Source organism: Opisthocomus hoazin, chromosome 2, assembly GCF_030867145.1.
Source record: "Opisthocomus hoazin isolate bOpiHoa1 chromosome 2, bOpiHoa1.hap1, whole genome shotgun sequence".
NCBI classification, from domain to species: domain Eukaryota; kingdom Metazoa; phylum Chordata; class Aves; order Opisthocomiformes; family Opisthocomidae; genus Opisthocomus; species Opisthocomus hoazin.
In genome coordinates, this window is record NC_134415.1 from 44,520,817 (window position 1) to 44,546,289 (window position 25,473).

The 25,473-nt window shown below is 39.6% G+C and overlaps 1 protein-coding gene across 1 annotated transcript in view; it reads left to right on the forward strand.

The window, feature by feature from the left end:
* Window positions 1-22,479, forward strand: part of LOC142364639 (apolipoprotein B-100-like) — a 117,186-nt gene extending 94,707 nt beyond the window's left edge. Inside the window, 7 exon segments of the mRNA XM_075444556.1 lie at window positions 11,913-12,123; window positions 13,391-13,566; window positions 13,701-13,888; window positions 14,154-14,299; window positions 16,650-17,026; window positions 17,961-21,290; window positions 21,293-22,479. Of these exon segments, the coding sequence (XP_075300671.1) occupies window positions 11,913-12,123; window positions 13,391-13,566; window positions 13,701-13,888; window positions 14,154-14,299; window positions 16,650-17,026; window positions 17,961-21,290; window positions 21,293-21,423 (4,559 nt within the window). The 3' untranslated portion in view covers window positions 21,424-22,479.
* Window positions 22,480-25,473: the final 2,994 nt, after the last annotated feature.

Consider the following 25,473-nt stretch of genomic DNA (forward strand, 5'->3'; position numbering starts at 1 on the left):
GGCGCTTTTGTTGCCAGCGGCAGCCGAAACCAAAACACTGTGAAAACAAAAATAATACAAAAATCAACAGGACAATGGCTTATAGAATTAGAGAGGGTAAGTGTGGCAAAGATGTAATCTCTTCACTTTGTAGGCTGTACAATCGTAGAAAAAGTCACAAATGTCGCCTGGGGTCTTTTGATCAGATTTAATGTAGCTTGGAGATACCACACAGACTTGTCTCAGCTGTTGCTAACCTATTTTGCAGCGAGCGTGAAGATGGAGAGCAGTAAAGCAAAATGCATTAGGCAGGCAATACTGACATTTAAAATAGAACTTTGTGTTAAAGGGACACAGTCATCAGTAGTAGTAGTAAAAGACGTAGGCCAGTAGAGTTTTTTTTCCTAAGATCAGAAAAGTCAGCCTAGATCAATGTGGTGCTGTGGACTGTGAGCTATCCTTGCTTCCCAAGAAGTGGCTTTTTAGAATATGACACTGTAGTGTTAGTTAAGACTTCAGGAGCCTTAGGGAGGAAAGTGAGTCTAGGGCCAATTATGCAGGTCTGGTTTTATATGCAGATCGAATTCATCATAAATACACCTTTGTTGAACTAATATTCTGTTGTTGACATACAATTTTAAAGGATGCTTTTGTTTCTACTGGTCATTGATGTTACTACTGTTACTATTGTAATAGTTATACTACTGTTGCTATTGCTGTTACTATAACTGATGTTACACTCTGTTTCTATATAGTGGTCAACCTTAGAATTCCCAGAGTGAAAACTTGGAAAGTGTGCAGAGAATGTTGTGAAAAGTGATGGCATTCATGTGTAATATCCCAAAGAATGACATAGCATCAGATGAAAGCAGCAAATTTACTAGATTTGATTTGATTTGATTTGACTTTTATTTTAAGTAGACTCATATGGGACATACCCAAGACAGATTGGAGCAAATTATTCTTCCTGACTTGAATAGGCTTCCAGTCAGTGTTCTTTTCCTTCAAAGAATGAACTCTCAATAATCAGAAAATATTTAGTAGCAGAGAATTGTAGTATTCTCAAAGTTGTCCTTCTTTAAATATACAAAAAGCAAAATACAGGCATTCATCCATTATGCAGTATTTTTGTTATCTCATCAAACAGACTAAAAGTCCATGGTCTGTAATATATAATGTAATGTATATAATATAATATAAACCGAATATATGCAAAATAATATATATAATAACTATGGCTTATATAATTAAAGGTTAATGGATTTTCTGTATTCATATTAATCTTAGCAAAGTGCCCAGAGAGGTAGTGGAGGCCCCATCCCTGGAAACATTCAAGACCAGGCTGAACAGGGCTCTGAGCAACCTGATCTAGTTAGCCGTGTCCCTGCTTGCTGCGGGGGGGTTGGACTAGATGACCTCTAGGGGTCCCTTCCGACCCAAAACTTTCTATGATTCTATAAAGTCTTTGTTGGCATTGCCAAAACAGGCACGGCAAAACCAGTTGCTCACTGGAAAAGACTAGCATAGGAAGGAGGGGGTTCAGTTTCAGATGAGTGACTTGATGCAGCTTTGTCTGTGCTGCTGTGGAAAAAAGTGTAGCAAAGTCTGAAGACAAAATTTGATAAAATAAATTGTTCTTTCTAGAATCAAATCTAGACTTCGAATGTCAGGAGAACTCCTACAACAAAGACTTTACAAAAAATAAAATGTTAATGCATAGTATGGGTAAGAAACTAATTTAAAGCCCAAATCCTGTTAGTTTAAGAGGCTCAGTTAAAGTTTGTTAGATGAGTTTTCTGTTTAGTGGTATTCATATGACAGTCCCTAAATGCAGCAGAAGAAACGTTAGAAAGGTGCGCACATACTGAAAAGAAAGGGATCTACAGTACTGTGGAGACCACCAAGACATGCCATATGTACCATAAATACAGGACACCATAGCACACATTACGGAATAGGAGCTATGAAAAATGCTTTCCTCTGCTGACTCCCAGCTATATGCTGGCATTAATTTACTGTGCTCAGTTTCCTTAGCTTTTCTGGGTTCTAGGGGTGACTGTGACCATCAAATCTATTTTCATCATAAGCAATATACTCATGTGTATGATGTGCCATGGCTTATGAGTGAGAGTTTAAGTAGCTGAAAGTAAGCAATACCTGTACTCAGTCTGGAGTCCTGGTCCCTGCTATATGTATTGTGTTTGCATTTAATCCACATGTGCAGTACATACATAGCTGAAGCTAGGACTTCGTACTCCCAGATACCTGTCCCAACATGCACAGGAGTTGTTTCATGATTTGCTTGTTCTATTTTCTGGCTCTACAGACTTCAATTTGTGGCTACATAGTAGTGCAGGTTCATCAGAAAGGCTGCTCCCAACTAGAATCACGTGTAGCATTATACGTAGGACACTGATACATAGGATCAAACCTTCTCTCGTGATGACGGATCAGGAAACTTGGTCATCTACTTCTCAAGCAAGTGCTGCAGTTCCAGTGGAAATGCAGCTGTTCCAGTGATTTAGAGTACAGTAATGCACCCAAATACGTAACTTCTTCCTGGACATGTGAGGAGGCAGTACACCTTCCGTTTATCAGTTGTTCTTTGGTTGTGGAGTCTCCTTCTCTGGAGATATTCAAGACCCACCTGGACAAGGTCCTCTGCAGCCTGCTGTAGGTGACCCTGCTTCAGCAGGAGGGCTGGACTAGGTGACCCACAGAGGTCCCTTCCAACCCCTACCATTCTTTACACATATGAGCTGCACTTTCTTTGTGTTCTGCAAATGATCTGTGCATGTTCTGTTTTTCAGTTTTAGGTAGTACCAATGTATGAACATGCAGAACATCCTAAAGCAATGGCAAGATTTTTAGTAACGAAAGAAGGCATAACTGGCAAAATTCATTAACTATATGACAGTTCCAGCTAGCTTGTTTCATCAGCATTAGTAAAAGCCCTGCATTTTCCTCAACAACCCATGAAACTTCATTACAGGAATGGCTAGTTACCAGACGCTGATGACATTTTTATCTATTTTAGGGAATTTTCCCCTTGCTAGGTTCTCCTAAGAAAAAAGATTTGAAATGCCCAGAAATAGTTCCTTTTTAAATATAATTTCATCGTTGTTTTTTAATAGTTTTTAATAGTGATATTTAGGTTTTTTGAAGGGAATGGTGAACAAACTTAGTGGTCTCTGGTAGTACCTAGTGCTTCAACAGTGCTGCCTTACCATGGTGAGCACCAAGGCCCAAACTGTCCTAATTCTGAGTAATGTGGACTAAAGGAAAAAAAAAAATCTTAAGGGAAAAGAAACATGTAACACAGCACTGACCTCAGATGGCTTGATCCAAAGACAGCTGGAGAACTGCCATTTAGGTGTTTGGTTTTTAGAACAGGACCAAATCTGTGCAGATTACAGATATGCAGCATATACCAAAGATTGGAGCTACTTCCAGTGTAGAACATCAGGGAGTAAAGTTTGATGTTTCAGTCGTCCTTTCTCTTCTCAAATGTGCACCAATACTCGCTGCTTGTCTTTGTGGTATAGACTGCAAAAGATGCAAAGATGTAAGCCCTGCAAGAGAGTCACCAGGCTTCAGAATGGTTCCATCTCCAAAGTCTTTATTTCACTTCCAAGAGAAAACCTTTATGTTGTCTAACTCCGTGTGGGTGCTGACTTCTTCCAGTGAGCTGAAAGCATGGGGGTTTCTTGATGACTGAACGTATAAAAGTAGTGTGTGGCATTTTGTGGCACCTGCTGTGAAAAAAATGCTGTCCCTTGACTAGATAATACAGCAATATAAACCTGTCACAGCAGAGTGGTGCACTCATGTTATCTGCATGCTTACGGGTTGAGTCATAACTTCTGTAATTTGTTTATGCCCGTGCAATGTCACATTAATGCAGTTGGTCAGCCTCAGCTTGAGCCCATGTAACCATCTGAAGGCAGCGAAGAGACACAGGCAAAACAGGGAGATAGCTAAGAAATCTCTGAGTGCTGGGGACTCCAGAGCTCTATTTATCTGCAGTGCTGAAGTGAGCAAATAAATAGATTTTAAGCAACAGTCAAAACCTCTTGATGTTTGAATGCAGAAAGGGATCAAATGCTATGGGCAAAAATATGATCTTTTTGTACAGTCTCTTGTAGAATCATACTACAAAGTAAAATCATTCTTACATATTACAAGACATATTGAGGCAGCTTATAAATATAAATGCTTATAAATATCTGAAGGGTGGGTGTCAGGAGGATGGGGCCAAACTCTTTTCAGTGGTGCCCAGCCACAGGACAAGGGCAATGGACACAAACTGAAGCAGAGGAAGTTCCGTCTGAACATGAGGAAGAACTTCTTCCCTCTGAGGGTGATGGAGCCCTGGAACAGGCTGCCCAGGGAGGTTGTGGAGTCTCCTTCTCTGGAGATATTCAAGACCTGCCTGGACAAGGTCCTCTGCAGCCTGCCGTAGGTGACCCTGCTTGGGCAGGCGGGTTGGACTAGATGACCCACAGAGGTCCCTTCCAACCCCGAACATTCCGTGATTCTGTGATTCTGTGAGTCCTAGCAACCAAAGCAGAACATTGTCTGGAGCACTGTGAGGATCTGGAACTCTCACCTTTGGCAGTTTGCTCTGAGGTTCTAAACCGTTTGCCTCAGCTGCTTGCTACAGACTATATAAATGGAGGCCTAAATCAGAAGGCTCATTCTCCCTCTGAGGCGGTAGGGAAGAGGTGAAAAGGGGAGAGAAGGAAAAACAGGAAGAGAAAGAGTAGCAAGAGGGTTCAGGGCTCACCATGGGCCCTGCGCAGCTCTTGCTGCTCTTGCTGCTCTTGCTGCTGCCCAGCAGTGGCGTTCTCACACGTAAGTACTGCCTTTTATGCTAGTGCTTTTTGCTGCTTTATTTATGAACCTGTGTGTCCTGGGTTTGGCCAGGACAGGGTTAATTTTCACCGGACTCCAGGAAGGGGCACAGCCGGGGAGTGGGGGCTGACCCCACCTGGCCAAACAGAGCCCGGTATTCCATACCATGTGCCATCACGCTGGGTTCCGGTTGGGGGGGGCGGCGCGGTGGGAACGCTCTCTCGGCTCGGGAGCGTGCGGCGCTGGTGCGGTCCGAGAGAGCGGGTCTGATTTTGTCGTGTTTTTTTCTCCTTATCTGTATCGTTGTTACTGTTCCCTCTGTTTGCTGTTCTGTTAAACTGCCCTTATCCCGACCCACCAGTTTCTGCCTGTTTTCTTTCCATTCTCCTCCGCACCCCGGCGGGGGGAGGGGCGGCCGCGTGGCGCTTTTGTTGCCAGCGGCAGCCGAAACCAAAACACTGTGAAAACAAAAATAATACAAAAATCAACAGGACAATGGCTTATAGAATTAGAGAGGGCAAGTGTGGCAAAGATGTAATCTCTTCACTTTGTAGGCTGTACAATCGTAGAAAAAGTCACAAATGTCGCCTGGGGTCTTTTGATCAGATTTAATGTAGCTTGGAGATACCACACAGACTTGTCTCAGCTGTTGCTAACCTATTTTGCAGCGAGCGTGAAGATGGAGAGCAGTAAAGCAAAATGCATTAGGCAGGCAATACTGACATTTAAAATAGAACTTTGTGTTAAAGGGACACAGTCATCAGTAGTAGTAGTAAAAGACGTAGGCCAGTAGAGTTTTTTTTCCTAAGATCAGAAAAGTCAGCCTAGATCAATGTGGTGCTGTGGACTGTGAGCTATCCTTGCTTCCCAAGAAGTGGCTTTTTAGAATATGACACTGTAGTGTTAGTTAAGACTTCAGGAGCCTTAGGGAGGAAAGTGAGTCTAGGGCCAATTATGCAGGTCTGGTTTTATATGCAGATCGAATTCATCATAAATACACCTTTGTTGAACTAATATTCTGTTGTTGACATACAATTTTAAAGGATGCTTTTGTTTCTACTGGTCATTGATGTTACTACTGTTACTATTGTAATAGTTATACTACTGTTGCTATTGCTGTTACTATAACTGATGTTACACTCTGTTTCTATATAGTGGTCAACCTTAGAATTCCCAGAGTGAAAACTTGGAAAGTGTGCAGAGAATGTTGTGAAAAGTGATGGCATTCATGTGTAATATCCCAAAGAATGACATAGCATCAGATGAAAGCAGCAAATTTACTAGATTTGATTTGATTTGATTTGACTTTTATTTTAAGTAGACTCATATGGGACATACCCAAGACAGATTGGAGCAAATTATTCTTCCTGACTTGAATAGGCTTCCAGTCAGTGTTCTTTTCCTTCAAAGAATGAACTCTCAATAATCAGAAAATATTTAGTAGCAGAGAATTGTAGTATTCTCAAAGTTGTCCTTCTTTAAATATACAAAAAGCAAAATACAGGCATTCATCCATTATGCAGTATTTTTGTTATCTCATCAAACAGACTAAAAGTCCATGGTCTGTAATATATAATGTAATGTATATAATATAATATAAACCGAATATATGCAAAATAATATATATAATAACTATGGCTTATATAATTAAAGGTTAATGGATTTTCTGTATTCATATTAATCTTAGCAAAGTGCCCAGAGAGGTAGTGGAGGCCCCATCCCTGGAAACATTCAAGACCAGGCTGAACAGGGCTCTGAGCAACCTGATCTAGTTAGCCGTGTCCCTGCTTGCTGCGGGGGGGTTGGACTAGATGACCTCTAGGGGTCCCTTCCGACCCAAAACTTTCTATGATTCTATAAAGTCTTTGTTGGCATTGCCAAAACAGGCACGGCAAAACCAGTTGCTCACTGGAAAAGACTAGCATAGGAAGGAGGGGGTTCAGTTTCAGATGAGTGACTTGATGCAGCTTTGTCTGTGCTGCTGTGGAAAAAAGTGTAGCAAAGTCTGAAGACAAAATTTGATAAAATAAATTGTTCTTTCTAGAATCAAATCTAGACTTCGAATGTCAGGAGAACTCCTACAACAAAGACTTTACAAAAAATAAAATGTTAATGCATAGTATGGGTAAGAAACTAATTTAAAGCCCAAATCCTGTTAGTTTAAGAGGCTCAGTTAAAGTTTGTTAGATGAGTTTTCTGTTTAGTGGTATTCATATGACAGTCCCTAAATGCAGCAGAAGAAACGTTAGAAAGGTGCGCACATACTGAAAAGAAAGGGATCTACAGTACTGTGGAGACCACCAAGACATGCCATATGTACCATAAATACAGGACACCATAGCACACATTACGGAATAGGAGCTATGAAAAATGCTTTCCTCTGCTGACTCCCAGCTATATGCTGGCATTAATTTACTGTGCTCAGTTTCCTTAGCTTTTCTGGGTTCTAGGGGTGACTGTGACCATCAAATCTATTTTCATCATAAGCAATATACTCATGTGTATGATGTGCCATGGCTTATGAGTGAGAGTTTAAGTAGCTGAAAGTAAGCAATACCTGTACTCAGTCTGGAGTCCTGGTCCCTGCTATATGTATTGTGTTTGCATTTAATCCACATGTGCAGTACATACATAGCTGAAGCTAGGACTTCGTACTCCCAGATACCTGTCCCAACATGCACAGGAGTTGTTTCATGATTTGCTTGTTCTATTTTCTGGCTCTACAGACTTCAATTTGTGGCTACATAGTAGTGCAGGTTCATCAGAAAGGCTGCTCCCAACTAGAATCACGTGTAGCATTATACGTAGGACACTGATACATAGGATCAAACCTTCTCTCGTGATGACGGATCAGGAAACTTGGTCATCTACTTCTCAAGCAAGTGCTGCAGTTCCAGTGGAAATGCAGCTGTTCCAGTGATTTAGAGTACAGTAATGCACCCAAATACGTAACTTCTTCCTGGACATGTGAGGAGGCAGTACACCTTCCGTTTATCAGTTGTTCTTTGGTTGTGGAGTCTCCTTCTCTGGAGATATTCAAGACCCACCTGGACAAGGTCCTCTGCAGCCTGCTGTAGGTGACCCTGCTTCAGCAGGAGGGCTGGACTAGGTGACCCACAGAGGTCCCTTCCAACCCCTACCATTCTTTACACATATGAGCTGCACTTTCTTTGTGTTCTGCAAATGATCTGTGCATGTTCTGTTTTTCAGTTTTAGGTAGTACCAATGTATGAACATGCAGAACATCCTAAAGCAATGGCAAGATTTTTAGTAACGAAAGAAGGCATAACTGGCAAAATTCATTAACTATATGACAGTTCCAGCTAGCTTGTTTCATCAGCATTAGTAAAAGCCCTGCATTTTCCTCAACAACCCATGAAACTTCATTACAGGAATGGCTAGTTACCAGACGCTGATGACATTTTTATCTATTTTAGGGAATTTTCCCCTTGCTAGGTTCTCCTAAGAAAAAAGATTTGAAATGCCCAGAAATAGTTCCTTTTTAAATATAATTTCATCGTTGTTTTTTAATAGTTTTTAATAGTGATATTTAGGTTTTTTGAAGGGAATGGTGAACAAACTTAGTGGTCTCTGGTAGTACCTAGTGCTTCAACAGTGCTGCCTTACCATGGTGAGCACCAAGGCCCAAACTGTCCTAATTCTGAGTAATGTGGACTAAAGGAAAAAAAAAAATCTTAAGGGAAAAGAAACATGTAACACAGCACTGACCTCAGATGGCTTGATCCAAAGACAGCTGGAGAACTGCCATTTAGGTGTTTGGTTTTTAGAACAGGACCAAATCTGTGCAGATTACAGATATGCAGCATATACCAAAGATTGGAGCTACTTCCAGTGTAGAACATCAGGGAGTAAAGTTTGATGTTTCAGTCGTCCTTTCTCTTCTCAAATGTGCACCAATACTCGCTGCTTGTCTTCGTGGTATAGACTGCAAAAGATGCAAAGATGTAAGCCCTGCAAGAGAGTCACCAGGCTTCAGAATGGTTCCATCTCCAAAGTCTTTATTTCACTTCCAAGAGAAAACCTTTATGTTGTCTAACTCCGTGTGGGTGCTGACTTCTTCCAGTGAGCTGAAAGCATGGGGGTTTCTTGATGACTGAACGTATAAAAGTAGTGTGTGGCATTTTGTGGCACCTGCTGTGAAAAAAATGCTGTCCCTTGACTAGATAATACAGCAATATAAACCTGTCACAGCAGAGTGGTGCACTCATGTTATCTGCATGCTTACGGGTTGAGTCATAACTTCTGTAATTTGTTTATGCCCGTGCAATGTCACATTAATGCAGTTGGTCAGCCTCAGCTTGAGCCCATGTAACCATCTGAAGGCAGCGAAGAGACACAGGCAAAACAGGGAGATAGCTAAGAAATCTCTGAGTGCTGGGGACTCCAGAGCTCTATTTATCTGCAGTGCTGAAGTGAGCAAATAAATAGATTTTAAGCAACAGTCAAAACCTCTTGATGTTTGAATGCAGAAAGGGATCAAATGCTATGGGCAAAAATATGATCTTTTTGTACAGTCTCTTGTAGAATCATACTACAAAGTAAAATCATTCTTACATATTACAAGACATATTGAGGCAGCTTATAAATATAAATGCTTATAAATATCTGAAGGGTGGGTGTCAGGAGGATGGGGCCAAACTCTTTTCAGTGGTGCCCAGCCACAGGACAAGGGCAATGGACACAAACTGAAGCAGAGGAAGTTCCGTCTGAACATGAGGAAGAACTTCTTCCCTCTGAGGGTGATGGAGCCCTGGAACAGGCTGCCCAGGGAGGTTGTGGAGTCTCCTTCTCTGGAGATATTCAAGACCTGCCTGGACAAGGTCCTCTGCAGCCTGCCGTAGGTGACCCTGCTTGGGCAGGCGGGTTGGACTAGATGACCCACAGAGGTCCCTTCCAACCCCGAACATTCCGTGATTCTGTGATTCTGTGAGTCCTAGCAACCAAAGCAGAACATTGTCTGGAGCACTGTGAGGATCTGGAACTCTCACCTTTGGCAGTTTGCTCTGAGGTTCTAAACCGTTTGCCTCAGCTGCTTGCTACAGACTATATAAATGGAGGCCTAAATCAGAAGGCTCATTCTCCCTCTGAGGCGGTAGGGAAGAGGTGAAAAGGGGAGAGAAGGAAAAACAGGAAGAGAAAGAGTAGCAAGAGGGTTCAGGGCTCACCATGGGCCCTGCGCAGCTCTTGCTGCTCTTGCTGCTCTTGCTGCTGCCCAGCAGTGGCGTTCTCACACGTAAGTACTGCCTTTTATGCTAGTGCTTTTTGCTGCTTTATTTATGAACCTGTGTGTCCTGGGTTTGGCCAGGACAGGGTTAATTTTCACCGGACTCCAGGAAGGGGCACAGCCGGGGAGTGGGGGCTGACCCCACCTGGCCAAACAGAGCCCGGTATTCCATACCATGTGCCATCACGCTGGGTTCCGGTTGGGGGGGGCGGCGCGGTGGGAACGCTCTCTCGGCTCGGGAGCGTGCGGCGCTGGTGCGGTCCGAGAGAGCGGGTCTGATTTTGTCGTGTTTTTTTCTCCTTATCTGTATCGTTGTTGTTACTGTTCCCTCTGTTTGCTGTTCTGTTAAACTGCCCTTATCCCGACCCACCAGTTTCTGCCTGTTTTCTTTCCATTCTCCTCCGCACCCCGGCGGGGGGAGGGGCGGCCGCATGGCGCTTTTGTTGCCAGCGGCAGCCGAAACCAAAACACTGTGAAAACAAAAATAATACAAAAATCAACAGGACAATGGCTTATAGAATTAGAGAGGGTAAGTGTGGCAAAGATGTAATCTCTTCACTTTGTAGGCTGTACAATCGTAGAAAAAGTCACAAATGTCGCCTGGGGTCTTTTGATCAGATTTAATGTAGCTTGGAGATACCACACAGACTTGTCTCAGCTGTTGCTAACCTATTTTGCAGCGAGCGTGAAGATGGAGAGCAGTAAAGCAAAATGCATTAGGCAGGCAATACTGACATTTAAAATAGAACTTTGTGTTAAAGGGACACAGTCATCAGTAGTAGTAGTAAAAGACGTAGGCCAGTAGAGTTTTTTTTCCTAAGATCAGAAAAGTCAGCCTAGATCAATGTGGTGCTGTGGACTGTGAGCTATCCTTGCTTCCCAAGAAGTGGCTTTTTAGAATATGACACTGTAGTGTTAGTTAAGACTTCAGGAGCCTTAGGGAGGAAAGTGAGTCTAGGGCCAATTATGCAGGTCTGGTTTTATATGCAGATCGAATTCATCATAAATACACCTTTGTTGAACTAATATTCTGTTGTTGACATACAATTTTAAAGGATGCTTTTGTTTCTACTGGTCATTGATGTTACTACTGTTACTATTGTAATAGTTATACTACTGTTGCTATTGCTGTTACTATAACTGATGTTACACTCTGTTTCTATATAGTGGTCAACCTTAGAATTCCCAGAGTGAAAACTTGGAAAGTGTGCAGAGAATGTTGTGAAAAGTGATGGCATTCATGTGTAATATCCCAAAGAATGACATAGCATCAGATGAAAGCAGCAAATTTACTAGATTTGATTTGATTTGATTTGACTTTTATTTTAAGTAGACTCATATGGGACATACCCAAGACAGATTGGAGCAAATTATTCTTCCTGACTTGAATAGGCTTCCAGTCAGTGTTCTTTTCCTTCAAAGAATGAACTCTCAATAATCAGAAAATATTTAGTAGCAGAGAATTGTAGTATTCTCAAAGTTGTCCTTCTTTAAATATACAAAAAGCAAAATACAGGCATTCATCCATTATGCAGTATTTTTGTTATCTCATCAAACAGACTAAAAGTCCATGGTCTGTAATATATAATGTAATGTATATAATATAATATAAACCGAATATATGCAAAATAATATATATAATAACTATGGAATATATAATTAAAGGTTAATGGATTTTCTGTATTCATATTAATCTTAGCAAAGTGCCCAGAGAGGTAGTGGAGGCCCCATCCCTGGAAACATTCAAGACCTGTGCATGTTCTGTTTTTCAGTTTTAGGTAGTACCGAACAAATTCCATAGTTGTAAATAACCAAAGTACATTATATTTTCCAGGTGTAAAGCAGCATGATGCCACATTGACCTTCAGGTACAACAGAGACAGAAAGACTTTGACCAGTGATGTCCACATTCCAGATGTTGATGTTGAATTTGGTACAAACTTCAGAATTACTGGTGAATCCATTTCTGGGAAGAAAGCATATACCTTTGTCTTAGTCTTTAACAAGAAGAAGATTTCTGAAGTTACTTTTACTGGCCAGATCAGGTAACTCAGAAAGACGCTTAGACTTTTACAGATCTCTTTGAATAAGGTAGCTGAAGGTTTTATTTAAGGTTGAAAATTTTGGGAAATTCTATCCCATTTTGGAGAAAATGCTTATATAGAGAGACATACAAACTTGTCATTCAAACCCTCTTTAAGAACCCTTGAAATACTTTACTTGTAATCCATCACATATACATCAAATAAATACATCTAATACATCAACTGATCTTTCCTACTATATGAATATATATAGTTTGTATTACAGGTTCCTTGAGTTAGTTCTTCCCTGTTTGCACACACACGACTACAAAAATGACGTTGTAGTAGTACTATTGCAGGTGTGATAATCCAAGGATATAAACAAGGCAAGGCTTGTTCGGAGAAGTGTTATGTTTTAGTGGATATATTCAGCTCTACAAAAAGTTATTACATCTCCCCATGAAGAAATCTAATGGCACTCAATAAGCAACAAAACCAAAAATAACTGAGAGCTTCCTGTAAAAATTCCCACGCTTCATGATGAGAATATTTCCGGGAACATCTACAGGGGAGCTAACAAAAATGTTCAGCCTGCCAGGGTTTCTAAAACTGCCTCACAAGCCTATAGTGAAATGAGCTGATCCCATTCTTTAATAAACCTCAGTCTTCCATGGAATTGTGTGATCTTGATGGTGCCCCGGGGAGTCTTTGTCTTTGCTGTTCATGCAGAATTGCCTCTGATATCAGTGGGAGCTTTGGACAGATATCAGGGTCCTGAATTCCCTTTGATTTGCACTAACATAATATTAGAAGTTTGCTCAAGTCAACAAAGTTGCAGAGATATAAAATAAATGTGAATAAAGGAAAATGAAGCCCCATGGCATAATATGTTTCATCAAGTGTTTTGTTTCTGTGTGATTCGTGGTCAGAGGCCGTATCCTTAGTAGGCAATTCAGCTTGAGCCAGTAGTTCAGAATTTGGTTCAGGTACAACTTTACCAAGACAGGTATATATTTTCATCCATTTCAGTATTATGAAATTAATACAGAATTATTATTGTGTGCATCTGTGCACGTTATAATAATTTACCATAGATTTCCCAAAGTAACTAGCAGAAGCTGAAAACATTCATTGAATTGGAACAAATTTACAAGCTTGATTCAATCTATTTTTTTATAGTATCTATTATGCCTTTACTGTAGATTTAAATGCTGAAATTTCTCCTGAAACATAAGTGAAAAAGTAGAGTGAGATGTTTTGTATTCACATTTACTTTCTGCTGTCACAGATACGCTGGAATAGAAGAGGCAATGTTAAGGGGCACCATTTCTATTCCTCCCCTGCAAACTGAACTTAGAACTGAAGCAAAGGTTAATTATTCACCAACTGAAGGATATCTTCAGCTGAGCTCAGCTGCAACAACTCATGGAAACTCAATTTCAGAAAGACTTCTTGTCAGATATGGTAGGGGCAAAAACGTGATCCACACATACATCCTATGAATTTAAACATCTTATTGCATTAGTTTGTAGTATATCCCTAAATAGAATAAGCATATTACTAATTTTACCCATTTCTTTTAAATTCATGTTTTTCAGATTCTGAGAAAGTTGAGCTAGAGTGGCGTTCAGGTGCCAGTGCTGCTGTGAAAAAAATGTCTTCTGGCTTTGCAGTTGACTTTTCAGACTACTCAAAACCTTTAGAGAAGCATGCCAATGAACTGCTGGATCAGAAGGTGGCTCATACTAATATGACACTGCGACATATTGTGTCACAATTTATTGTGGTATGTTTCAGCCTACAGTAGATATTACAGCTTGACCACATAGCTCTCGTGAATTCTCACCTCCCCCATGGGTGTCAAAATGGCAACTACTTGTAAGAGCATTCATCAGATTGAATAAGATGTATATTTCCAACTTCGATTGAACCAGTCACTTTATCAGATGCGTAGTGCTCAGTATATGGATAGCTACAATGGCTTTCAGATAACTTCCTGGGAAGTCCTAAAACTTGTTATTTACTTTGAAAGTCTTGTCTCCTCATTGCAGGCAACCAACACCTGGCTGCAAAAGGCATCAAGAGATGTCCCCTATGCCCAGATTCTGCAAGACAAACTAAGTGGACTGCAGGAACTGAACATTCAGAAAATTAACCTGCCTGTTATCACCATTCCTGAAGAACTCTTCCTGAAAAGGTAGGGAGATAAATTAGGATAGTCACACAGGAAACTGAAAATAGGTATTTATTCGTATTTTTGTGTTATTTTAATTTACTTTGTTTTATAAAACAGAGTGGAATTGCTATAAATATTAGCTTAAAATTGGAATCATAACCAAGAATTTTAAGACCAGAGACATGAAATTATATGGAGGAAATAATGCGTGTCTTTAATACAGATTGGACTTTACAGCAATCACTCCTGCAGTATACGAATATATCCTGAAGTATTGTGTTATGTAGTAATGAGAACGGAACAAAAATACAGCGTTCAACAATCTTTACTTTAAGCCACTAATGAAGCCAGGTTTCCCGTAGATTTGTGTCCTGCACCCCCACAGACACTTTGTCTTTGGCCATAATCCTAATAACTCTACTTTTTCCTGTGTAGTCCTATTGGACATTTCTTCCTGTTCCCCTACGCATACTGGATGACCTCCACCAGTATAGTACACTGACCTCTTCCCATGTCTGACTCCATCTGTCACCTGCTCAGAGGCAGCACGTGCCGTGGTTGTACACATATGGACTGGATGCTTGCACTAGTTTGGGCCCATCCCCTCCAGCTAATAGAGAGTTTCACAGAACTTGCATGAAAGTAGTTACCCCTGGGGCTTTTAGCCTTCTGTCAAATTTGATAGAAATCATCCAATGTGTTAAAAATGTCTAAAAAGTAGTATTTGACAAGCAAAAAGGGATACTGGAAGGCAGATAAATAGTGTATTTCTTCTATTTCTAGGAAATTAGACGATAAGTCAGCCAGAGTAGATCTAGACTAAAATACTCGTGCACCTGCCAAGATTTGCTCTCATTACAGTTCCTAGCACATATTGTTCTTGCCATTTAGTGTTCATAGCACATTGCTGCTCTGCCTATGCATAAGAATTCAAGGAACAGTGTTGTTTGGTAGTATCTTCAGAATATATCCACAGCTACCACTGTGATAAGTAGAAACATGTCTGTATAGTTTAGTCATGAGCTGGGGACACATCGATGGCTGAAACAGATGTAAAGGACAGCAGAAGCTAGTGTAAGGTTGGATTGCAAAAACAGATGGAGAACAGTCTGGCATTTTATCTTTCTTAGTGCTATTTTTCCATGTATTGTCTTTCACTGTGGTAATACGAAACTGGATGTTAACGACACACAACTGTATTGCTTCCAGTGTATTCCTAAGCTAAGTATAAACAAGGAAAAAACTGCTTTTTCCTCTGTGTTCTTATCAGCACTGCACATTTAATAATAATAATAGGAATTTCTGCTGCTCTGTGATGTTGATTTTTTTAACCATTTGATGTAAAGGAACAAATTTCAAAAGTGTTTCCATGATTTTCATCTTAGGATGTAGCTCTAAGTGTAAAAAAGAAGATTTTGTGATGTAAAAGACCGGTTAGGCAAACAAGAAAAGCATCTTTGCCAGCTTATTGTTCATGCACAAATTAAGGCCACGTTTCCTCCTGTTTTGCCTTTTCATAATTACACTTTTCCCCCACAAGCTTTTCAGCCGATGATCTGTTTTTTCCAGTCCTAGCTCCTGCTAAAATGGTTAGATTGTATTTATTTTTATTCAGAATAAAACAAATCCTGAGTATTTGGATGAAACTTTTGAAACACTTATCATCATAAAGATAAATTCTTTATAATTCAGGTTCTTATAACTTCTAATGCTAATAAGACTTCTTCTGCATTTCTATAAGACTACATCACTTTTTTAAAGAACAATATAATCCCCTTTTTCTGATACTTGACATGCCACATTGCACAAGTGCAGCAGTATTTTTGGAGTATTTTTTTTTCCTATGTGTCAGTTATTTTCATTCAGATTCCTTCATTTTGAGGATCATTTTCGTGTCAATACATCTTTTCATTAATGTTCAGAAAGCAGATTTGGATTTTCAGAGTAGAAAATCAAATACAAGATTCATAACCATTGTATATTAGCCCCTGGAATGGCACTCTCCACCTGTGAGCTGAAGTTAAGCTCTGAACAAAGAATCAGGAACCTTTGAATTCCAAGGCAAGGTCTTACAGAATGAATGTGTTTCTGGACTACTTGACCTATGAATCTCTTTGATTATGAAATAAGGGGAAAAAACTTTGACAGAATTCACTGATATCAAAGTGCTTTCAGTAAATTCTGGTAGATGAGTGCTTTAAAAATGCTGATAATAATAGATGGTCATTACATTTCTCTCTAAACCTAACATCAGGGCATTGATATAAGCATGTAAGTAAGCTCAGTATCGTGGGAATAGTAGGAATCATGGAAATTTCTGTATATGCTTCTTGGACTTAGAGTTTCTAACAGAGTCACTTTTGTTTTCTAGTGAAGACCGGACCAGATACAGCTTAAATAAAAACAGTTTTCTAATTAATATCCCATTGCCATTCGGTGGAAGATCATCCCATGACAGAAGGGTGCCACAGACTGTTAAAACACCTCCTCTGGTAATGGAGTCAATGGGAATAAGTGTGCCATCTCAGGAACACAGAATCCCAACATTTACTGTTCCAGAATCCTATCCTCTACATGTGCCTTTACTTGACACTTTAGAGGTCGCTGCTAATGTGTACAGCAACTACTACAACTGGACCGCAGCGTACACTTTGGCTAATAGCACCACAGAGAAGGCATCCAGCATAAGAACTACTTATACCACGAAAGCTGATTCGATTTTTGAGCTACTTTCCTACAGTGTGAAAGGTAAGAATGTGTGCTAATACTGCAACGTTGGCAAAATTATTTTAATGACTTTATTTTCCATGTATCAGGTACAGCACATTCATTTTCCTGTTCCTTATTTAAAGTGTTGTATAATTCTAATCACTTTCTTTTTTTTAAAAGATATTATGTGAATCTGTTTATTCAGGCAAAAAAAGTGAAGTCAAATTAATTCAATAAAGACTTTTAAGGTCCGTATTTTCCTAGATATTCCCTACTGAAGAAAAAGTCCTTCAAAACTGAAGGAGTGATTCTGTAAACAATTTATATCTGACAAGTCAAGTGTTTTCAAAATCAAGTGTGCAGGTGTATGTGTAGGTATGACCACAGGTTATTTCTTGCCTTTTTATATATATATATATAATTTTTTTTATCATTTATATATGTCCATATACTGCCATAACTACATAGCAGTTACCCCAGATTCAGACTGGATAGGTCTTAAAACTGATATTTTTAAGTTAGTTCCTCTCAAATTGCAGTTTGAGTTCTCAAATTGCAAAAGGAGAAGCTAGCTTCAGTCTTTCCTAAACTCCCCACCATAAATGAAGCACGATAAAGAAAACATTAAAAAACAGGCATGTTAGATATGTGTTATTTTTGAGAGTCCATCTTCTCAATTGAAGTTTAAATAACAATGTAACTTCGTGCTGTTTCACATAAGTATGGTCAGTAGAGTAGTGTAGAGATGTAATTTATTCATAGTTCAAAATTTTAACCCCAAGTATCAAAATAATAACAATTTTTATAGAAATATTCAGGATTTACCAAAATATTTTGGCCTCTAAAGCAAAATGGTATAACAGTAATAGCAATTGAAGCAGTAAGATAAAAGCTTAGTGGCATCAGACAAAGTCTTAAAGACAAAAAGGTATAAATTACACTGTTATCCTTTGTCTTCTTTTTTCTATTTCAGGTTCTGGAGAAGCATCATACAGTAGAAATGGATTCACCTGTGCATATGAAAATCACCTGAAGCACAGACTCTTAACATCAAATTTTAAGTTGGCCAGGACAAAGAGTTATGATTCTAGTCCAGTTGCAAACTACACCGTGTCACTGATGGCATCCAGTACTCTGGGTCCTCAGCTTTCATTTTCCGGTGATATTGTTTCTGAAAAGACAAATAATGTAACTATCAATAACGTCAAGATGGAAGGACAGCTGGAAGTGGCTTCTGTCTTTGCAAGAAGCATTGACACTCTGTCAAGCTCGTACAATGAAAAGAGACGAGTTTTAGAAGGAAAATCAAATCTGAAGTTGGATTCTTCTTACCTACAGGCTACCAATCAGGTATCTGGCAGATACAGTGATGATTTGTTTTCCATTACTTTCCGAGGTCATATGCACAAATTGATGGTAAATTATGAAATTGATAAGCAGTTATATTTTTTAATGGACAGAGTGATAGACCTGCTTAACCAGTACAGAATAAAAGAAACTGTACAGAAACTGACCATCTACCTGAAAAATATTGATGTGAAGTCATGCTTTGATAAAGCTGTTGCTTTTATTGATGATGCTGTCAAGAAAGTGCAAACCTTTGATTATGAAATTATGATAAAGGAAGTCAACAAGTTCCTTGACATGGTTATTAAAAAGCTCAAGTCTTTTGACTATAGCCAGTTTGTTGATGACACAAATAACAAAATCCGAGAAATGACCCAGAAAATAAATGAGGAACTCAGAAATCTAGAACTTCCACAGAAATCAGAAGCACTGAAACAGTATCTGAGAGATTTTAGAGCCGTTATTTCAAAGTACATGGAACAACTAAGGGACACCAAGCTTGCTGCAATAGTTAACTGGTTCAAGGAGCTCATAAACTCAACAACATTTGCTAATTTGAAAGCCAAGGTAAATGAACATCTGGAAGACCTGCGAGAGAGGATTTCTGAAATGGATATTTCCCAAGAATTCCAGTGGTATCTTCAGAAGATAAGCCAATTCTACAATTCTGTTGTAATACACATTTCTGAACAGTGGAACATAGCTTTTAAGAAAATTGTTGCTTTGGCTGAAGAGTATGATCTGAAAAATTGGGCTGAAAATTTAAACCAGTTTGTTGAAACAGGATTTAAAGTCCCTGAAATCAGAACTGTTATAGTCACTATACCTGCCTTGGAGGTTAGTCTCCGAAGTCTTCGGGAAGCAACATTTAGAACACCAGACTTCATTGTTCCACTGACTGATCTGCATATCCCCTCCTATGAGATAAATATTAAGAGACTAAAGGACATGAAAATCCCAGTGAAATTTACTACCCCAGAATTTACCGTTCTAAATACCTTTAAAGTTCCTTCCTGCACAATTGACTTGAATGAGATTAAACTTCAGATTATGAGAACAATAGACAAACTCACGTCTGGTGAATTTCAGTTGCCAGCAATTGATTTATATTGTAAAGATCTGAAGATGAGAGATGTGCCTTTTTCTAACATTTCTTTCCCAGAAATACAAATGCCTCAGTTTCAAATACCAGAATTCTTGGTTCCAAAGCTAAATCTAAATGAGCTCCAGATTCCTAACATGAAGATACCAGAGTTCCAGCTTCCACGTATCCCACATACTGTGACTGTCCCTATGTTTGGCAAATTGTCTCGTGCTTTCAAAGTCATCTCTCCATTCTTTACGCTGTCTACACAAGCTGAGGTTCATAATACTACAACATCTGTAAACAGTCCAGAATTTGTGACGTCCCTTTCAGCTCAAACAACATCCAAATTAGACTTCCTAGTTTTTAGTGTTATTGCAGATTCATGTCTCTTGGCCCCTGAGATGAAGCAGCTGAACCTTAAAAATTCCATGAAGGTCAACCACAGGTTCCTTCAAGTTGATCACACCAATGAAGTGATATTTTTAGGGACTTCGGTAGAAGGTGAAGCTGAAACTAGAGCAAACTTATATACAACGAAAAATTCAATAGAACTACAGAATAATTTAATGGTCAAGCTGCAAAGAAAAATTTCGATATGGAGTGGAACGGCATATTCCCACAGACTGAATATTCCACAAGCTGATTTCTTCAGCCAGGCTGATCTAGTCAATAATGTGACAACAGAAGTAAATGCAGGACTCATATCACTTACATGCACTGGTAAAGGAAACTGGAAATGGGCTTCTCCTAGTTTCTCCGATGAAGGCACTCATGATTCTCTCGTCATTTTCAGGTTTGATGGTCTCATTATTACATTTTCTGCCAACAGCAGAAGAAATGATAAGTACCTGAAAGTCAGCCAAGCTATGAGATGTGAATGTGCTTTCCCAAGTTACACAACACTTCAGATTCAGTCTGAAATTGAGTCTCAGCGTGTGGGACGTAGTGTTCTCAATATAAAAGGCACAGCACAGCTTGGAGGAATGAAAGTAGAATTAACAGGCTCTCATAATGCTCAGCTCAATGGGCGGATTACTGGAACTGTAAATAATGAGGTTGATGAAGACATCAAAGTCCAAACACAACAGCTGTACAAAGATGCGATGGCTTCAGACTATGCACAGAAACTGAGATCCTTGGCAGAAGATGTTAAAAAATACATTTCTCAGTTTAAAGATTTTAGTCAGAAGACGTTCCAGGACCTCTCAGAAAAGCTGCGCCAGCTGCTCCTCTATGTAAAGGCATTGTGGGAGGAATATTTTGATCTAACTACACTTGGATGTTCGGTGAAATACTACGAGGTGGAAGACAAGATACTAGGATGGCTGAAGAATCTAATAGATGCACTAGTGGATTGGCACAACAAGTATATTGGAGATCTTGCTGACTCAGTTACACGCCTAACAGACCACGCAAGAGAGCTGGTGGAAAACTACAGCCAGGAATACGATGACCTTATAACTGATGTTGAAGGAAAAGGAAAACAGAAGGTCATGGAGCTCTCATCTGCTGCTCAGGAAAAAATCCGATATTGGTCTGCAGCTGCTAAGAGGAAAATCAATGAATATAACAAGCAAGTCAAAGAAAAACTCCAGGAGATCTATGGGCAGCTTAGTCATTCCCAAGAAAAGCTAATCAGTGAGGCCAAAAGGTTAATTGATCTAACTATAGAAAATTGCACTGCATTCCTGCAGTATATCTCAGAGCTTCTTCGTTGGTTTGAGCAAACAGCTGAGACCATAAAGCCATATATAACTGTTCGTCAAGGAGAGCTGAGAACAGATGTGCCCAAGCTGTTTGACTGGCAGTCCTTTTACCAAATGCCCCAAAAAAGCAGAGAAGCCCTCGGAAAAAAAGTGGAACCAACACGCATGCTCAAGGCATTGAGCAAGGCTCGAGGAAGTGGGAAGAAATGCAAAGATTCATTGACGAACAACTTGCCACTGAGCAACTGAGCCTTCAGCAGATTATGGAAAATATACAGCAGCGCATGAAGACCTGAATGGACATGCAGAAGAGGAGAAATACTAAGTTTGTACCACAATGTATTTAAAAATAACAGCAATCAGTGTACTGGAGCTTCAGGTAGATACTGTTTGAATCTGAATTTGTAAGTGAAAACTAAATAATCTGTATTAGGTTATTTGAATAAACTTAATAAGCCAATAAATGAGTTCTTTATTGCATTTTTGTGTCAGCTGCTACTTTTACTTGGACTATAGGGCTTATTGCAAGTTGTCAAGGTCAGTGGGAAGTCTTTGCTTTGATTTCGCTGTGTGTTGGATCAAGCCAATAATGTGCAATACATATTATAAATAGTCAAAAAAGCTATGGAATGCATAGAATAAACAGGTTTTAAGATACAGGTCACATTCATAAGCCAGTTGAAGAATAGCTTGGAAACACATCTATTTCCCAACATAGAAAGACCTTCATAGATATCTTTGGGAGAAAAAGAAGAGGAAAGGAGCATGTAGAAAAATATGAAGGAAAAAAGTAATAAATTATGAAAAATAACATCAAAAAGTGAAAAAAAACATAGAAATATAAACATATATTGAAATCTGGCTCCTGGAATACTGCAGGTAATAATACCAATGTTCTGTTAAGAAAATTAAATTTATGCATGTATCAGTTTTGAGAAAACTGTGCTAAGTACTTTAGATGGGTTTTCTTTCTACTGGCTAGTTTACGAGTCAGAAATACAGGGTTTTCTTCCCTGTTTCCCCATGATATTTCTGTTTGTACATCAAATTGTCTAACTTTCAGTTATTGCAAATTTAGTTAACTGTCAAAGTTTCACTGACATCACTGAATATGATGGGAATCAAAAAGTTTTCCCTTCAGTCTCCTAGGCTGAAGCCTAGACCTCATTTAAATGAATTGTCATGTTAAAGATGAATTTAAATAATGTTGAAGAATTCACTCACGAAACAGGACTTCTTTTGAGTGGAAAATCAAAAACCTGTTGAGGTCCACACACCTGTTACGGTTTATTTTCAACTGTTGGAATACTATGTAGGTAGTCCTTGAGAAAGGCATGCTCAAGCTGAAGTAATGTTGCTTCTTTGAGAATAAACTCTTTAACAAACAACACTAGGTATTTTGTGTACATGTCTGTTTTGGTACAGGCGGTTCACTCTGTAATATGGTTGTTGTTTGTTCATTAATGTGAAAACAGAGAGTCTGGTTTCATCCCATGGTATGATTGGGCACATACAGGAAGCAATGGAGCACCAGTTTACAAATACCCGAAGAAGTTTTGTGGCAGCAGGTACATTTTTACAGCACAGAGCAGCACGATGCAAAGATGCTAGCTCAGGTCCTGGAAACAGGAGAGCCCAGTGCCGGTGTTGAGTTTGTGCAGCAATAACACTTCCACCTCCACAGCTGGTCCACACCAATCTAGCAAGATCTCAGAGCAAGTTGGGCTACACAACTTTGATATCCCTGGTGCCAGATAATACTATTACCCAAGTAGGTCTGCCAGTAATGATTTTTCTCGGATGAGCTACATTAGCCCCAAAATCAGAATCTGCCAAGTGCAGTAGTATACACACACCTGTCTAGCTGTCAGCAGAGTGGGTATCTCTTAGAAAGTAAAGTAAATCCATTTTCTCTTTAGAGCTTTCAGCCGTCGCAAATACAGCAATAATTCTCAGATAATGAGATGGAGCAGTCCCCTGTGAACTGTAAAATAAGGAGTTTTCATTCTGAATAGAACTAATCTCCGTATGTCACCCTGCCCGGGGGACCAAGAGGTATAAAAAACCCTGTTTACATGTCCTACTGAGCATCCCGGTAAATAAAGATGTTGGCTGCAGAGCCCTTTCACCTTCATTCACCAGGAAGCTGAAGCCTGTGGGTCATCTGATCCTGATTTGATGTCATATTGCACAACTCGTTTCCCTGAATTTTACAAATGTTTAAGCACAACCAGATTTCTCAGACACTGTCTGATTCTTGATTCCCTTCGTCATGACTAATAGCCCTGTGAAACGCAGGACAATAGAAATTACAAAAGTTATGGGAGAAGAGAGATTTAAAGTTTTGTTTTCTTTTGTTTTCTCCCTCATGGCTATTTATTTCTGTCCATCATCCATAGTTCTTGGGAGGGTTATAAATTCTAAAAAAGGATTTACTTATAAGGAATGGGTTAACTGAATAATAAATACACCAAATAGCATAAATACAGGCTCTCTTTGGCAAGAGTGGAGCTTCCCAAGAGCAAACACAATAGTTTGCACGCTAAACTGTGGTTAGAGGTTAGAGGAAATTTCCAAGTCTCATAGCAGTGTCGCCGCCAATTGGATTAAAGCTCTCAATCCTGTCAGCAGTGTGACAGCCATCTTGCAGTCATCCCACAGTACGTTTTGGGAGGGCCTGGAAGCAGAACATTGCTCTCAGAAATGAGATCTTGCTGGCACTTATCTGTTGTTAAATCTCCACGCCAGAGAGGCCATCTCAAGCACCCGTTTGAAACTCAGGCAATGTTTTGACACAGGAAAGGTGTGTGTGTTTGCATGTGTGCGTAGGTACGTCCCATCAGCACATACAACCAGGTGTAACTTCAATTCCCATGGCTTTTCCTGTTGGTTGTTTATTGGTTTGTTTTTCTGTCTGATTCCAGCAAATTTGAGCCTTGTTTTCCATGTAATAAGTTACAGAAATGTCGACAAAGCCACAATTACTCAAATGATGCTGCAATTCACTCCACTTATGAAACATTTGCAATATAATCATTTAAAATATTATTAGTTCTATTTTGGCCTCTTTTTCAGTCTATTTTATACACTAAGAAATGTTATATTAAATTTAATTGTGTGGGAGATGATAACTGGGAATCAGCAACTATCTCGGGCTTAGTGACACTGTTTCTTTTTCTTTTTTGCTATAGTCTTCATCGGCCAAATTCTCATAAATGCCAGAGGGGCTTTTCTTTATAATTTACAGCAAGTATCAGACATAGAGCAGAACTGGTTGTAAAAGTTTAATTAAGTGAAACATTTTAACAAGAAATTCAGAGAACAGTATGCCCTGCTCTAAGTAAGTGATTGTAGAAATAGCATTGACAAGAAATGTGTGTGTTCCTAAATGAAAAACTTTTGCAGACGTAGGACGTAGGACAAAATGTTCCAGAATTTTAGATTATGCGACTAACGAGAGCCGATCTTTTATTAAGTGGTGTAAAAATACGTGTATAATTTGCTGCGTGTATGGAGATTCTACACGTGCATCCACATCCACACACACGGTACAGTACATCATCCATCTCTGGTTCTAAATTATGCTATTAATACTTTTAGAGCAACTGTCGTTACGGCCTACTGATACTTCACAAAGTTTGTATTGAAACATTAGTGACACCAAATTTTGTAGTACTCTTCTGCTGGCAGATTTATTGCTCATATGGGAAACCAGAATTTATTAAAGGCCGTACGGACATACAGAATTGCTTGTATTCTGTTTCTACACAGCCAAATCCTGGCCTAAATGAAATCAATGGCAAAATGTCTATTGGTCTCAGCAGGAGTAGGCTTTGGCCAGTTATGTGTATAACTTGAGAAGCACTTTGGGATCTTGTAGGACAAAGGCTATATTATTATCTATAAAAATCTGCACAAAAATATCTTTGAAAAATCATGCAGACAGGATAAATAATCACTAACAAATTCAAGACAGGCCAGAATGAAGGTTGCACAGTCCTAAGTAACTTCATCTGACTTCAAAGTTTAATTTAACTTCAAAGTTGACCCTACTTTGTGTAGGATGTTGAGTTAGGTGATCTCCAGCGGTACCTTCCACCCTGAATTTCTTCGATTTCATGGTATGACCTAAGCTCTGTAACTGCCGTGGCCCTCAACACACCAAGGTGAGTTCAGAACATTGACTGCTCACGGGCCTGGTCACTCCTTGTTCCCCAAGGTTTGGACTCCCAGGATTTGCCCCTCCGCTCCACCAGTCCCCTTGGCTCAGGGACTGGTGCCGTCGGTCAAATTTTGGCTTCTTTGATCACGGGGAGGTGTACACAGCACTGGGCCTGCTGGCAACA